The sequence below is a fragment of the Serinus canaria genome, chromosome 4 (genome assembly GCF_022539315.1).
Source record: "Serinus canaria isolate serCan28SL12 chromosome 4, serCan2020, whole genome shotgun sequence".
Taxonomy (NCBI): Eukaryota; Metazoa; Chordata; class Aves; order Passeriformes; family Fringillidae; genus Serinus; species Serinus canaria.
Genome location: NC_066317.1, coordinates 31,864,935 through 31,883,179, shown reverse-complemented (window position 1 = coordinate 31,883,179; position 18,245 = coordinate 31,864,935). Strand labels below are relative to the sequence as shown.

Here is an 18,245-nt window from a genome sequence, read left to right as displayed (position 1 = left end):
AGTAGATAGAAGTTATGTTAGTGCTCTGCCCTAATTACTCACTGGTGTACAAAAAAATGCCCCAAATTATACTCATTTATTAGCATGGAGGAGATGCAATCAACATTTTTTTTTTGGTATGTTTGTTAAAGAACAAGCAGAACAAAATTATTTTTAAAAATTTTGCTGGGTGTGGCTTGGATGGAGCCAGTTTCCTTGACAGCAGGAAGAATTGTGCTGTAGTCTAGATCTGTGACAATCTGTGACAAGGACCTAGTAAAAATGTGATGGGAAATTCTCATTTGTTCAGTTCTATTTTTTAACATTTAGAATAGATTTTTTCTAGTTGTTTTTAAGCTGTTCAATTTTTTATGTTACAAACCCATTTTAAATGGGTTTGAATTATTTGAATCAGACTTTAAGGAAACTTCCAAATAGAAACTACACAAATAGACTATTTTTGTGTTCCCTCCATGGGTCCTCAGCTGACAGTGTATAACACCTTATGGTGAATAAAACATCCAACTTCTCTCTTAAGAGAGCTACTTGAACCAACTCCCACCTGCTGTACAATCTACAAATTAGAACACAGAAATTTGCCCCGATAGGCCTGATCATTTTTGCCATGATAAGCTTATATTTTAAATCAAATTTAATCTCTGTTGCTTCTATGTGCAAAAAAATAATATTTTATCATGTTTTTTTAAAAACAAAAATTATGGTCTTTTTTTGTTGTTGGTTTTTCTTTTGTTTGTTTTGTTTCTGTTTGGTGCTCTTTTGGGGTTTTTTTGTTGTTGTAATATTATAATATTATAATATATGTTGCAATAGATGTAATATTTTCTTAATTTGGATCCCTAATAGGAACTAAAAGGAGAGAAAGGAATTGTGGTACAGTTCAGTATTTGTTCTTGAGAATATTCACATATCCCCAGCTATAACAATATGTGAACTTCATGTTTAAAATGAAGAAAAAATCTGTTGAGACTGTTTTTCTGTATGTTATTTACCACCTTTGTAATCCTTATTCCTACCTCATTATTCATTCTGTGCTGGTGCTGACTATTTCTTTTGACATATATAAATTTGACTTTTCAGTCCATACCTTGATGTTACCACATTTTCTGAAGTGCCAGATTGTCTTAATCCTATCCTGCCTTGTACTGATATTTAGGAGCATCTTTGGAATGTCTTGTGTTTGCTGTGTCTGTATAGCTAGCCATTTCTTTGACTTTTATTGCTTTAAAAATGATTGGGGTTTTTTTATTAAATTTCTAGCTCTCCTTCTCTAGAAAGTATGAGACAGAAAAAGGCATTTGCTGCCAACACTAAAAATAGATTTTTGCTGTGTGGGTTCCTTTATGGTATAACATGAACAGTTTCATATATTCCTGGATACTGAAAATGTAGAAAAGAAGTTACTTCCCTTTGTCCTAAAATTTTTTGGACTATTTCTTGTCAGCATTGGACAAGAATTTGCAATAAATTAAAAACTTACTGTAATACACATCTTTCAAGTGCTCCCCCAGGGAGACCTCAAACAATTCATAGACACCTGCATCACCAGTACCCTGAAAATTCAGCATTTATCCCTGAGCTGTGCAAATGTGCACCAAAAGTCAGAAGTCCTGGGCTTTGTGCAGTGTGTTAAAAGAAGTCATCTCTTCCCACAAGAAGTGCTTGCAAGCACTTACTTGATTTCTCCAGTGGACTTACAGAGGGCAACTTGCATAGACTTTCCCCAAATGAATGCTGAAAAGATTGTATCACTTTTGGGTTTTACATCCTAGTGAAAAGTATTCCAATAAGAGGGAGGATGTTGTTGATGACACTTACAGTGTCATTTACTTCAGCTCAACAGCATTACATTTGTGGTGTTCATTTTTTAATCCAGAGCCCATTGTATTAAATATGATGTAGGATAAACTGAAAGCTTACTAATGCATAAAATTCTCTATTTTATAGTATTATCTTCTATCACTGTTACATATTGTCTAGAAAAGGATTTTTTTCCTATTCAATCTCAGAGCACAAAGCTTAATTTGAGATTTCTTTATTCTAAGAACATAACACTTGTCAGGATTCCTTCAAGCCCTTATGAAATATTTCTTCCCATCTGTCTTGCATGGCTGTCTTGAAGCCCTTGATATACTTATTTTTCAAAATAATGGTCAGTATGGGCTGAGAGAGTAAAAGCAAGAGAGTAAAAAATAATCATTTTAGTATGTTTGACCATCATTGACTGTGGAGTCTTTGACATCTAAATTAATCCTCTCTACACTGAGCTTCCTCACTAAGAATGGAAATAGAGACACCATATTCACTTCTATGAAGTATATAAAAAGCAATATAAAAAAAAAATAAAATCCTCAGAACAGATCTATGAATATCAATCTCTGCAGTCTTGGAATACTTACTCTAAAAATTACTTTCAGATCTCTCAGGTGATATTCAGCACTTGTTATCCCTTTTGTGTGGGACAGCAGGTCATTTTTGTTTTCTTTTTCCTTTTGCCCCTAGCCCTAGCAATGTCCTTTTCTATTATATTTCAGTACACTTGAGGATCTAATCAGGAATTTTTTCATTACTAAGACTGTCTGCACCCATAGATCTAAAAGTTTTCATTTCATGCTACTTACAATTGAATATTAAGTTCCTTTGTGAAATAATCTATGAAAACCTATATTATTTTTACCATTATTAAGCAAATTTAAAATTTCTGATTGATTAGATCTCTGCTGCAATCTATTTTTATCATAAAAAGATATTTCTTAATCCACATAATAATAATAATAATGATTTTATTGAAAGCAAGTTATATCTGGCTATATATTAGTTTTCCTCTTTCATCCCATATACACTTTAAATTTCAAAGGTTAACTGTTATTACATAGATATTTTTTTCTTCTAGATGGAGAAGCACAGATGAGATTTTTAATGTGCAAATCTATAAGATCACAAACATTTATTTTTGTGTTTTGAAACCTGAAATTTTCAAAACCCAGAACTTCTTCCCAAGCAAAAGTACAATAAAAGAGTCAATATTTTAGAAAACTAGACCTGCAATCAAATTCTGTTCTTATATAACAGAAATTATAGTGATGATCTTGTTTTACTCTAAAATTGCTCATTTCCATAAGAGTGGCCCCACAGCCTTATGTTCTGTGTTTTTTGTTTTTGTTTTTTTCTTATTTCTAAGCATAGACTATTGGGAGGCTTTAAACAAAATTTTTATTCATTCAGGATAAAATAGATAATATTTTGGGGGTTTTTTTCTTGAACAAAATTATTTGGGTTAGAAAATTTCTCTTTTGTACAAAAATACTGCTCTCTGCATCTTGTACAGACAATTTTGATTGTAACTTATTTAATTATTTTCTGTTATATTTGCTTTCTATTTTGAGAACATAATTTTCCTGAAGTTGTTGATTTCAGATTTAAAAAAGTCTATAGCCTTCATTAGGGTAATCTCTTGGGGTAAGCCAAAATCAGAAAGGATAGAGGGCATCAGTTTTTATATTATCCTTCTCCTCCTTCTCATCTTCTAGTCACTTAATCTTCCTGAAGATTAAAATGCATACATTTCTTAAAATTTTATGTTGATATAATCTTTAAAAGAAATTAAAAATTAAATTTATCCTCATTTTTAAGAAAAAAAAATACTAAAGGTTTTTTCTATTTCATCTTCTTAAAAAATGGATAGATTTTTCCTCCTTTATACTGACTGCAGTTGGAGAGGTAAGCAATATACATGGCTTGTCTAAAGGAAGAAAATAGCATAGGGGAACTCGGGTTGTTAATTTGCCACCTGATGGCAGCTCCACACTTGCATCTTGCTTGGCTATGTGTGCATGGAAGAGGCAAAGAGAGTTGTTCTACCTGAAGGAAGAGGGAAAGAGTGAAAAAAAAATGGCACCTTGCAAATTGAAAGAAGCAGTGTCAGCATTCACATGACTTTGTCACTTTTCTAGTACAGAACTTCTTTAAGTCCTGCACTGAGTTTCTTTGTTTATCTCTTGTGACCTTTGCTTTAGGGTGTTTTGCAAAATAACCCAGTATACATTTCACACTATGAGAAAGACAATAAATATTGGTATGACAGTTTGGACCTAACTCTGCTATAGTTAATGCAAGTAATTGTGCCTCAGTGGGCTTTAATTTCTCCCTGTGTTACCCATGCTTTGGAATGGGAAAAGTTGTGTAGCATAGTCTGTGTACTTTTCCCTTGCACAGCTTTTACAGTTCCTGTCCACAGAAACCCTTTAAAAATCATTGTTTATACACCAGGAAATTTCCTGAACTTTTAAAATCAGAACTTATAGCATGGTTACTAGCCACATTCTATTATATTTAGTTTTCTTGAAAAATATTAGTTATCTTTTGTAAATTCACTGTCTGAAGTGGATTCCATCCTGATATTTTGCAGTGGTGTTAGCTCTGTAAGAGTACACCAAGTAGTGCAGTAGTGTCATGAAAACATAGTTCACTAAGATATTGTGATAAATAAAGTTCCTCTTGGAAAATTCCCACATAGAATTTGCACACAGTTCTTAGATCTCCACAAAAGCCTTAGACAAAAATGAAAGGCAGGCTGAAGAGTTTCTCTTTGTATGTTTGATGACTCTCTAGCCTTGAAAAAATACTGAAGTTGATTGTTATGGCTGGCAAATTATACTTTTTGTGGAAAGAAAAGGGATGGTTTTCTGTTAAAGCTATGCTTCGAGAGCAGTGAAAATCATCTTCTGAGATTCCTGAAGATTCTGAGAAAGACATCTCTGTTTCTAGGGCTGTTTTGCGTGGAGACTTATGTACATTCTTCAGTCTGTGCAGTGCTAGCTATTCCTCGAATCAGTAGTTTGAATTTCTGACTGTAAAGGCAAGCTTTAATAGCCCCTACTGCTGTATGATACCTGAACTTATATTGGCTTGGAAAAACAGACAATCTCATTTCAAATTTAATTCTAGCTCTTAGTCACATTGTGATGTAATATGAGTCATTTAAGCTTCAATTGCCCAAATATGTGCAAAGTTTTATGAAGCTATATTTGGATATTATGTTTTCATGCTGAGAGGATGCTTATGGTGAGTGTGAGGTTCAGATTGTAGGCACCTTGATTTAGATGTGAAAATGCAGTATATCTGTGGGTGTAAGCTGTCTGTCTCCTGCAATGGTTACTGGAGATTTAGTCTAAACACACAGTGTATAAACAGTATTTCTCACCCCCCTACATGTCTCTGGTACTGGTTATTTAAAAAAATTCTTTGGACTTTGTTGATTGTCTGGTTTAGATTTCCGCTGGCAAAAAATAGCAGCTTAGATCTTCAGCTCATATTTAGACATACATAGTTGTGCATAAAAATGTAGGTGTCCTCAGAAGAAGAATGCTACCTGTGGATAATTATTTTTGCACCAAGGAGTTGTGGTGATGCTGTACATTTGTAATGGCAATTCTTGATCCTCCTTATTGATGATTGATACGACTGAAGAGAAGGGAAGCAGCTGTACTTGATTAGAACTGCAGAAATTGGTTTTTTCTTGTTTATTTCAAAGCAATAAGGGTATAAATATAAACAAATTGATATGTTTATGTACTCTGGAAGAGATACAGTTAAGACATATAATTTTTGGTTTGTTTTTTTTTTTATTTTCTGATTCATCGATCAATTTTTAATAAGCTGATGAAAAAAACAGATTATAAAAAATCCAGTACTTAAAATTAAACTGGTCGTTGTGGCAGAGCACTCATTTTGCACATGTGCTTAATCTAAAGAGCACTTTCTTTTTAAATTTCAAAGTGTATTACTTGAAATCCTTATCAGAACTACCCAGAACTCAACTCTGTGTGGCTTGAGATCTAGCACTGCTGTCCTAAATGATGTATGATACTGATATGTGCACATTCAACTCTCCAGTTCATCAGCTGAAAATGAAAGCATTTGTGTTTAATCCTAAGAAGAGAGGGTGCTTATGCCTTGAGAGGAAAAGTCATCGCTTTCAAGGATACTACCACTTGATGCCAAACAGCATCAATGAGGTCTTTTTGAGAAAATTTGGAAAATACAGGATTGTGTACACAGTAGCAGTGAAAGTATTTGCAATCTTAGGAGAGAGGCCCAGAATATGTGAGGCAAAAATTATTTTTACTTTTCCACTTCTTATCTTAGAAGAAAAAACAGTGAAAGGAGGGATGCCCTAGTATGTGATTTTCTTCATATACTTCAACTGCAAGCTGATATTATACCTGAATATATATATACTCATATATATACACACATATACTCATATATATACACACATATACATGTACTCACATGCATGTATGCCTGTTTATGTTTTGTGACATGCTCTTTTTATATCAAATAATACATACCCCCAATAAAACTCTGCAGACTGGCAGTAAGTAAACTGCAGGTATGTGAGAGTGATATTTCATGCAATTTCAGCACTGGTGTGGGGTTTTTCCCTGTTATCCCTGCCTCTGTCCCATAGGTTTTGGGTGACAAAAGAAGGGTCCAAAGGGGAATCCATGGATGCTTAAGGATGCTTTGATACTTACCTATTGACAGTCATAACAAAATGGTAGCAGAATCCTTGCCAGTGTGAAATACACCAACTCACAGGATAAGTGTTTGCCCTGTGACTGTATCAAATGAATTCAGAAAAGGCTTGACATTAAACAACCTCCTTGTGCAATGGCTATGTATTTTGGTTTGTAAACAAAGTCAACTCTTCTCAGATATGCGACAGATATTAAAATGTGGCGGTGCTGAAGTTCAGGCAAAAAGTACTGATCTTGTGGAACAAGTTCCTTATTAAGCTGTTTCTCATTAATCAAAAATAGGAAAAAGAATTACTTAGGTACTACAGTGAGGAAGATAGAGAGTTATGCACATAAATGTGACATCCTGTAACCAGGAAACCTCCCACAGAACTGGGTGAGTCACTAAAGATTTCAGCCAGATTTCTGTTTTGCAGGTTTGTTTATCACTACCAGTTCATAGCACATTCTACCAATGATACTTCTACAATACATTTTCAAATTCATTTAATGAAATCTGCTTTCTTGTTATGGAAAAAACCCACAAAATCCAGAGCAGGAAGCTGCACACATTTTAAATTGTTTATTGACATTCAAAGCATTTTTGTTATAGCTATAAGGAGCATTGACATAAAAGATATATAAGAACACTGAGATATTTTAGAGGAAAAAGATGTTTTGTTCATTCCTGAAAAGCAAAATACTCTTCCTGAGCTTTGCCAGAGTCAATGCTACTTAGTCTGAACAGACTTGATGAAGAAGTTGAGAGAAATTTTATGTAAAACCATCATTGCTTCTCCTAAAGCATAATAAACCATTTTTCTACATTAACAAAGGTTTGTTTTTCTGGTTTGAATGCCCCACACCTTAAAGGATAGTGATTGAATAATTTATTTTGAGCAGTGAAAGGGAGCCAGCTATATAAATCCTGTGATATGATAATGTGCACATTCACATTTTCTAATAAGTAAAAGCTGTATAGCATGTAAGGAAAATTTGGGTTTTACCTTTTATACCTCTTACAAACAATGCAACTTAAGGGGATGGGAATTTTGCAGGTAAAAACCTGAAAAATAGGTATGAAAAGAGAAAAGATAAGAAAATACTTGTAAAAACTGGCAATATATTGTAAAAACTGGTAATAATAATACCTAGTAAGGTTTCTAAAATTGATACCTTCTAATATATGAATTTAGTGTTGGTGCCTCATGTCATAAGTTACTTCTCAGTGATGGGCAAGTTCCTGTGAGCACTTTATTCCAAATAAAGATTTGATAAAAGATTTCCCTCACTCTGAGACATTTGATAATCTGATGAGAGCAAGAGAGAGGACTAATTTGGGTAGAGCAATAATCTGATTTGCTAAAGGGATTACTTTGGCAGCTTGGCAATGAGAGTCTTCAGGTTGTTTTTCAGGAAATTAGATAGTGGTAATTATGATAATTACTTTGGGAAAAGAATGATGGTGTTCCTGGGTTTACTGTTCTTTTTTTTCTGTGTGTGTTACAAACAGGCTTATAGGTTCATAAAACATGGAACAAAATCCCATATTTTAAATACCTTTAAAATGCATTAAAAATATGGTCTTGAATTTATTTTGTGAGATGAAAGCAGAACTGATAACCTATAGTGGTATTAACTTTGTCACTGTAATTATGTAACTTTAAATATGTGGGTGTGGGTTTTAATTTTTAAAAAATAAGGCGATCATCCATATGATCTGCTTTTTTTTTTATAATTGCATTTTGCAGTTACCACATTTTGGGATACTCTTCCCATCTCTTTGAAGTTGGTTTGGACAAGTAAATTTGAGTTACCTCAGTTTCCCTTTGTCTGGGTTCTGTAAAACTCATTATGGAAAACTAATGATTCCCTGTGGAGAGCTGTCCCCAGCCAGCAGCTGAGCTCCCCCTTAGCAGGAGCAGCAGCTACTTTGGAAGCAGTTTAATTGTTGGACATAATGTTACATGTTATGGAATATCCCTGGGGTAGCCCACTGTATCACCTCCCAACCTTATCCAAACCTGCAGATTACTCATGGGAAAGGCAGAGTAAGAAACAGAGAAGGGTTTGGTGCTGTGCCAGCAGTGCTGAACAATAACTAAAACATTGGTGAGTTGTCAACACTTTTGTTCATAAATTTAAAGCACAGTACCATGCAGGTTGGTATAATGAAAATTAACTCCATCTCAGCCAAATCCAGTATACTACTCTTACAAGAAACTGCTATAGAGTTGCTAAGTACAATGAGCCCTAATTCATTTAAACTATTGTCACAATTTTCAAAAATCTTGAAAATCTGGGATTAAAATCATTATTGTTTATTCACATGGAGTAAGGGAAGAAAGAAACAGTCCCAGATTTCACAGTTCTAGCATTTACTCCAATTGGAGTGATATGCCCATGGGCATATCCCACTTGTATTAACTGTACAATAAATTAAAATTCTAAAGATTTGCTCTCATACCTGGCAGGTTTAAGTTACACAATTCCAGTATGCATGGTGAGAAACACCTTTATGTGCTGATATTGTGCATTGTTTCACTGGGTAGAAGAGACATAAGGGTTGAAATTGTCATAAATTTTAATCAGAGGTTAATGAGCAGTGGGAGGCTTCTACATACTGAGCAATATGAGAGGAAATTTTGAATTGAATATGCCATATAAAACATTCCAGAAAAGTGAAGGTATTCTCAACTATCATTTGCTGGTTTCCAGCAGCCTAATCGTAAAACCAGGCTAAATGAGCAGAGGTGGCAGACACAATTTAATGACATAATTATGAATAACTGTATTTTTTTAATCCTTTTAGGTAGCCAGGTGCTTTGGATAGTTACAATGTTATGGCTACTTTGGGGATGGGTTCCATCTCTATAGAACATGGAGCTACTGCTCCATGCAGACTTCTTCACTCAGATTTAATAGCTTTCCTTTACTCAGAATGGAAAGACAAATCTTGGAATAGCCAAAGCTCAGCAGATGCACTTACAGACTTGGTTTGCAGAGACCTCATACAAAAGCCTCACTAACAAATTTTGTGAAATGTCCGTATTTTTCTGGTGCTCTAGACACCACTGGAGGATGACATTTTCTTACCCTGTTTTATTGCATACAGCTTTTTTGCATCTCCCAATCTATTTACCTGTGCAATCCAAAACTATCATCTTATTGACTTGCAATACTTTTTTCTTACAAATTTGGTAAGTATTTTTTTTTAATAGTTCTTCTTATCTCCTTCATCAGAAAAATGAGATCCAATCTAGCAATGGAAGCAGAGTTAATAATCTGATATTGATATGCTGAGATGGTTCATAATGCTGTAGAGAAGGGAAGAGAGGTTCATCTGCGACTTAGAAGGCAACAATTGGGTTATGGAGAGTTGACTGAAATTTCTTTGCAACCGATCATTGCTGTGTGTGAACAGGTAACTGCTCTGAAGCAGGTCTCCATGGTCTGACACCCTTCCCCCAGCCTAACCACCATGATCTTGTACAGTTAGATCAATAAACCTCAAAAGAGTGACCATTCAGCCTTAGAACATCTTCCACCCCATTATAGAGCTTTTATAGTTAATATAGTAACACTTCAAGCAATTAATAAACCTTCCGAATTTGGAGATCAATGTGTTGTCAAGGACAACACATGCTAATTTTGAAAATATATGTGTGTATGAAAGATTGGTAATTGTAATATTATTAGTAACTCGTGTGAAATTCACAATTACTAAAGGTCAGAAACAGTGTAAGACAAGTTTTAAAAAACAGCTGTTTTCTATACAGTGGATGGAGAAGTGGCATCACAATCTTAGGTCTGCAGAAGGGCAGATTCCTCTGCATTCTACCTGTGTGTGTGTCTGTGAGCTAAAGGATTGTGTCCAATCATAGTCATTTCATGAGATTTTAAGCACTTGGTTGCTTCTTTTCAGGCATTAGAATAGGCTGCCCTGGGAGGTGGTGGAGTCACCACCCCTGGAGGCATTTAAGTTGTGTATGGATGATATGGTGATGTGGTTTAGTGGTTTAGGGGTTACAGTGGTAGTGCTAGGGGAGTGGTTGGACTGTGTGATCTTAAAGGTCTTTTCCAACCTTGGTCATTCTATGATTTTATAATGGTTAATATCTCACCATCAAATGCATAAGAATAAAATCTACTGTACCTATGCAATTTTGATTATATGAACAAAGCCAAGAAAATGGTGTTTCTTATATCCATCAGCTAGAAGAAGCAATGAGAACATTTTCTCTGACTTCTGCATGTACTTTAGGTTTAAACATTTCAAATAGTCATTCAGTGATTCAGATAATGAATCTGATATTTTTGAAGCTACATCTACTTATCCAAGCAGATAGTAGTATAATCTTTACCTAGAGAGTGCTACCACAGAAAATTCATCATTTCTCTTGTAGTTGGTTACAATGGTATTTTGTCCCCATTGTTAGGAAAAATTACCTATTCCTAATTTTTAAGTTTTCTGTTTTCAGTATGCAACTATTTTTATATTGGAATCAGCCTCTTGCATAAAACCATTGTTTCCATTCCTCAAAATAATTTCAGATTTTTCCTTGCCCTAATTTTTTTTTAATTCCTTTTAAGAAGGGCAGAAATTAGAAAAACAACATGAAGCATTCTTTAAAACATTCATAAAGTTTAGTCTCCCCAGTGTAGAATACAGGTATGAGTGTGTTGTATTATTTTTATTCCCTTCTCTTTACGCTTAAGAACTTTACAGAAGTCTTTGGGTCTTGGTTTTATTTTTGACTTATTAGACTCAGATTTCATATTGATTTGCATGTGATCAATATGAAGATTTAATGATCTGCTGTGATCATTAAATCTTTTTATGGCTGCTGCTTTTTACTGTTCTATGTTTATGTCAGACATTCCTCATTCACACGTGAAGTTGCTCAACTTTACCCTTGGCCACCTTTGAGCACATTTTGCTTGAATGAGCAACTGACTATAATGATTTTGCTGTCATTATGTACAACCTTAGTGTCATGGACATTCATTGATATTTACATCCAAATCATCTGTGAAAATTTTGTGATGTATCAGCTTTTGTACCAAGAAGTTTCCTGCAAAGTGATGATTCTGCATTGACAACTACGTCGTATTACAGATAAATTATTTTTCTTAAATTATTTTTCTTTTGGGTATGAGCTTTTATTCCAAGAAAGCTGTGCCCTCCTGATATTCAGTTACCTTCAGAAAGTTTTTTAGTAAAAAAATTAATTAAGTTTGTCTGACAAAGTTAATTTCTTCATAAACCCATGTTGACTGTGTTATATTCACGATTTTCTGTAATTCATTCTCATATCATCTATTTAGTATTTCTCTTGGATATGCATCAAGCTGTTCAGCTTAGCTGGGATACCTGACTTCATCTTATGAATATTTCAACAATCTTTTTTTTTCAGACTTTCCAAATTTTCCTGTTATTCTGAGATTTATTAAAATGCTAAGAGCTAGTCAACTCTTTCAAAATTATTAGGAACAAATTATCTAACCTGACACATATATGTCCCTATAAAAAACCTCTTTATCACCATCCTCAGTCGCCAGTGGGTTGTAAAGTACTTTGTCGTCTTAGGTAACAAAAGTATATTTTTTCTCATCCTTTGTTTTATTCTTTTTTTAAACTACAGACATGAAATTCTTAGCTTTTCTTATCAGTTTTCTTCACATCTCCTTTTCCCTTCTGTACCCTCCCTCCAGAACTTCATTACTTTTTCCATCCTTATGCCTTTGCCTAGCAATTCTCAGAGACTAAGAATCAGCCTCACAAACCTCACAGGCACAGAAACAGACCTCTCTCGATTTGTTCAGCTTCTCAAAACTCCAGCCACACAGTTCTCACTGAGACAGGCAGACAAATATATGAAACACACAGCTTGCAAAATCCTTTTACACCCAAGAAGACTGGCAGCTTTGAATTATTCCCCCCCACCGCCTTCTTTTTATCTGTATTGTTGGTCTGTTAGGGTATTTGCATCCCTGTCCAGCTTTACTGAATTTTAATTGGAGCACTGAAATGTTGCAAGCAGCATGACAGCCAAGAAAGAATTGTTTAAACAGTAGTATTGATAAAATCCTGTTCGTTCTAATAAATTGCTTTTGGCAGCTATACTCCCGTTTTTGGGAAGGGAAGATCCTTCATGAAGTTTTACCAACTTCTCTCCTAGCCAGGTCCAAATTTCTGTCTATTTTTATTAATCAAAAACTTTATTTTGATGGAGTGATTTTGTATACTCTTATTCAAAATTATATATATTGTATGTGTTTTCTTCTCACATCTGTATCTCTAGTACCTCAGTTGCAATAGTAACCCATACATAACATGATAGGTGAGAAACCATGCTGGGCCCAGATAACCTGTATTTCACCTGGACTATGCCAATGGATTATTATACAGCCTTAGGCCAGTCATTCAGCTTTCTTTACCCTCTGTATTATCTCTACAGTGCTTTGAAATCAGTAACTCTAAACTCCTACGTATGTTCTATACATTATTCTGCTCACATAACTGATCTCAGTGTATGCAGCCCCAGAAACATTACACTGTGGGCCAATTTTACATCTGTGTCCAAAGCAGTGACTTTTTAAAGTTTGAACTAGAAAAGATTATAAAGCAAAAAGTCTTTTGCATGTTAATGTTACAAGAAAATGGAGTTGTATTTTATCAGGGCTAGGGAAGACAGTTTTCTAAGGAAAGAAAGAGAGCCTATCTCCCAAACCTTTGTTTCCAATTCAGAAGTAAATAGAATGCAATGAATTGCACGGATAGCTGTAAATAATTGTGAGTTGAAAATAAATAATCACTGAAAAAATGCATTAAACTGCTCTTTGCACACTTTATAAGTAAGATACATTGTAAACAGGCATTCAGGTATACCTGATTATCAGAATACATGTGGTTAGCTGCTGTATAAAATCAAGTTCCTTAATAGCTCCAAAGCAAGGGACAATAAATATCTCAAGTGCAATAAAAATACAACATCAGATAAAGTGGGTAAAATGTTGAAGCCAGTTTCTACAGGTTTCAGTTAAACTCAATTACTAAAGCTGAAGCCACTGTTTACATCCCAGGAACAGTCTGTCCACAATGCTGTAAACTTTGCACTTGTGGCTTTTTGAACTGTGAACCAAATATTACAAAGAGATAGATAAAGCTATAAAAGAAACTAGTACCATTATGTTATCAGCTGGTTTGTTTTAAAATGTGTTTGCTGGCTAAGTCTGGAGATCTGGAGACCCTTACTGTGGACAAGCATACTTTTTATCTTTTTATTAAATCTGTCTGTTCTGGTGGGAAGGTTTACATCAACATTCTTCCATGGCTCCTAAGATATTTCATTCACACTCACCAGGTTAGTCAACAAAAAACATTTGGCAGTAATTATTCCACAGCAGCTGAATTTATCTTGATGACATGCATTGGGGAATGCTTCTGCAAACCTTTTGAGTTTAGGGGATTTGTGTGAGAGAAGGGAGCAGCAGGTAATGAGAAGCTGGAGCCCAGCCCTATGGCAGTGTCCCCTGTGGGCAAAGCTAGATGCCAAACGTGAGTCTTTCCACATGTGCAGCTGATGGTGCCCCTAGGGAAGGTAGAAAAGACCTTTTTCTTTTAACCTTAGAAAGCACATTCACATTTGGTAATCAAAGAGTTGATGTCACCAAAGTAAACATGAGTTAGGTGTTCCTGTGATTCAAAAACATACATTCTGGAAATAACATTTGAGAAGCAAGATTAGTAACTTATGTATTCCTCTTGAAATCAATAACATTTGGATGCAAAAAAATCACATAAATTGATCATTAACGCTGCTTAATCAAATAATCATAAGCAAGACAGATCTCTTTGAATCAAATTGATTTAAATACTTCATTTTAATCACAATTTAAATCAGCAAGTAAAATTTGCTGATTTAAATAATTGATGATAATCTTGTTTTGCATTTTTATTTTACATTATAAAAAGGTCATTATTATGACCTGGAATCATCTTTAGAAAAAAATGAATTGTCAAGCAGCACAAAAATTTCTTCTTCTTGCTTGATATATGATAAATGAAAAAAAAAAAGGTTTAGTTTTTGACCAGTTTAAACTATATCTATTTAGATTTTTAATTTTTTTTTGTGGTGGAAAATGGTTAAGAATTCATATGGGATTTTAAAAAAGGATTACCTTTTTTTTTAAAAGGTTATTTGTGTTTTCTCTCATGCAGGATAGAAACTAAAGTGCAACTTAAAACATGCATTCAAATTTTAAGTCTTTTTCCTGAATTAAATACAGATACCATGAAATATGATGGATACATATATATAATAAAATGTATCAAATATATTAAAATGTTAAATGACTGCTTTTTTTTTTTTTTTACAGAGGAAAGTTTGTTACTATTTTTAATACAGTTTCTGAAAACAACAAGCCAAATATTAAAAAACATTTCTAGATTTAATCATGCAGATGTTGACTGCTGTATTTTAAAAATCACAGTAAGGATTTGGTGTATGTTTATGGAAAATTTCATTCTGATATGTCTGTGGTTTAGTACCTATGTAAGCTAAAAACAACTCAGTGAGAGCCTTTTCTTTCACTTTTAAAAAAGATTTCCTGATTTTTTCCATGACTATATATTGGTATGCTGAAAGAGAAAAATCATACTTTCAAACCCAAGGTCAGCTTACCAGTCTCAAACAAAAAATGTACTGTGTGTTTGCAACTGAAATTGAGATCAAAAGTAGTTAAAGCAAAAACTCTCTGCACTGTGTTCTCTTATTAAAATAGATTAAATAATATTATAGTAGCCTAAAATTAAATTATTCACTACCTGTCATCACATTGACCTTTAAATTAGGTATTTTCCCTTTGTCTTCTTGTGAATACTCCTGTTCCTGGATAGTTCACTGATTTTTGCTTTACATTGTTATGTAAAAACACAATCAATAAGCCAATTCTATTGTCCTTTTCTAAGCACTGCTCATGTATCTAAAACTGGTTATTAAACATGGAGATGTGAAATGTCAGTGTTGTTACCGATTTAACATTTTCTATTACAGGACAATTTTGTGCATAGTATAGTATAGCATCACATAGGTCTCTTTCTTACAGCTGAAAAATACTTACTAATTAATAATGAAACCAGGAATCAATGAGTTAATGGCTGCCCAAATGTTATGTGGCCAAAAAATCTAAAAATCAAATTCTGCCTAATGATCCTAATATTTTTCTATGACAGAACAGCAGACATCATGAATAGAAAAGTAACATTATCTTAAGTAAATTATCCAGACATAATTTCCAAAAAAGCTCACTCACACTTTCCTAACCCAGATGATTGAATTAATGTATTTTTAAGTAGCTGAATAATTAAAGACAAAATTGATCTTATTATCAGATCAAATTGTAATTGTGGACAGTGGGATTCACACTGAGCCTTCTTTGGGCAGGATTTGGACCAAATGAAATGCTAAGGTCCCTAAGAATTGAAATAGATCTTTAGTTCTGTGGTTTTACGATACTGAAGCAGTATGCAGGGATTTTGGAAGGTGGAGCTAAAATTAAAAGTGTTCTTACATGAGTTCAGTAGAAAGTGCAAATGTAACTCACCCAACCTTATGCTGAGGAACTGCCTGAACAATGTCCTGAAATGTTTTTTTGCCTGTTACTTTGGCAGTTCACTGATTAGTAAGTGCACTGGGGTTACAAGTACAATGTGAAAATTTTGTGATATTGTCAACTCAATTGTTGGAACATTCTGGCTGTCATATGGCTTTCTATCAAAAGGATGCAAAAGGTATTTTTAGATTATCATCACGCAGCCTCATTTTTAGGATCAAAGATTCAGAAGAAAGTGCCAAGAAATGTGCCAAAAGAAAACAGCTGTTTGGGGAAAGCGCTGTGTAAGCTACTTAGATAAGTAAAGCTAATACACTTTCACATGGCTCCATAACATGTAGAAGTATCTTTTTTGCATATATATATGTATATATATATATATATATATATATAGTCAATTGATTGTGCAGTCAGAACACATACATTACCATTAAAGAATAGTGATGGAGTTTGTATTAAAAGGTTACAATCAATCAGCTCTAGGATTTTAAAATGTAGTCATATTATTCATGTTCACTGAAAGTTTCTTGATGTATGGAAGAGCATAAAGGATCTTTGAAAATGTAAGAAATATGGTGTTTGGGTAATTGGAGGCATAAACCAAAATCCTTTTATGATATTCATTTCTATTGAATTAAAATAAGGAAGATTCAGATAATGATCTGAATAACAATGAGCGCTGGGTTAAGCTGATGTTCCCAAGTAAGTTGAAGAGCTCTATGAACAGAATTCAAATATATGGGATGTGGTATCTATTAGTATTTAATCTTTTTCTCCTTCCTGGCTTTTGTAAAAGTTAGAAGTGACTAGATATAGAAAGTAATGGTTTACTTCTTCCCTTGTGTCAGTAGGAAAAAAGAACTTTCCCATTAATCAAATAAATGGGTTTTAGGCATTTTTTTAATGCATTCTAAATTACACCACTAAAAATAAAATATTATAAACTGCCTAATATCTGAAACATCTGAAGCCAAGATGTATAGCAATACACTGCTGCACATATTCTCTCCTTTGCTCATGGTGTTTTCCCCATTCATATATTATGCACACAGTAGCTCTGACTTTGGTTTTGTGCTTTTCCTTCCAGGTTTGGATATATTCTCCATAAGGACGATCCCATGCTCCAGAAAATTGATCTAGAAACGATGTCGTATATCAAGACAGTTAGTTTAAAGGATTATAATTGTGTTCCTGAGTCACTGGCTTACACACATCTTGGAGGGTACCTTTTTATCTGCTGCAAGCCTGACACCACTGGGGCCGTCCTGCCGCAGCTCATAGTGGACAGCGTTACTGATTCCGTGATCGGATACAACGGCGACGTGACGGGCACGCCGCACGTCTCGCCAGATGGACGCTACCTTCTCAGCATTGATGATGCTAAAGGCCTCCTGAGGATCCAGTCCATAACAGTGAGAGGAGAAATACAGGATGCGTTTGACATTCACACTAATTTGCACATATCTGATGTAGCTTTTCAGCCGTCCTTCACTGAAGCTCATCAATACAATGTCTACTGCAGCTCCAGCACACAGACTGATGTTCTCTTCATGGAGCTCTCTTCTGGCAAGGTGAAGATGGTGAAGAGTCTGAAGGAACCCATGAAGGCAGGCGAATGGCCTTGGAACAGTAAGAACCGTCTCATAAAAGACAGTGGCCTTTTTGGTCAGTATCTCATGACCCCTTCCAAGGATTCTCTGTTTATCCTGGATGGACGGCTCAATAAGTTAAATTGTGAAATCACCGAAGTTGAGAGAGGCAACACAGTAGTTTGGGTTGGAGAAGCATAAGAATCTGTGTTAGATATTTACTGAGTTAATAGTTTTTCAGTACATTGCACTTAAATTACACCATCCTTCAAATTTACACAATTCTTATTTTAAATTGTTAGGCCCTTCTATACCTGTTATTTCTTTGACATGTATACAATTTGAATCAGCTTCCACATAAAGTGACTAAAATGATGGCTATTTGGTAATGGTACTCCTTAATAATTATCAGCTGAGATTGTGTTTTTTGAAATAACTAAATATTGAAATTGATGATAAGTATAATAAATAAGTGTAAAAAAAGAAGAAAAAAAAACAACTAAAAAAGCTTCAGGAAATT

General features: G+C 34.3%; 1 protein-coding gene across 1 annotated transcript in view; it reads left to right on the top strand.

Annotated features, from left to right (window-relative positions):
• FSTL5 (follistatin like 5) overlaps positions 1-18,015 on the top strand; it is a 243,965-nt gene extending 225,950 nt beyond the window's left edge. The window contains exon 14 of the mRNA XM_050974227.1: positions 17,224-18,015. Within this exon, the coding sequence (XP_050830184.1) occupies positions 17,224-17,926 (703 nt within the window). The 3' untranslated portion in view covers positions 17,927-18,015. The remainder of the gene's footprint in view (positions 1-17,223) is intronic.
• The last annotated feature ends 230 nt before the right edge of the window (positions 18,016-18,245 follow it).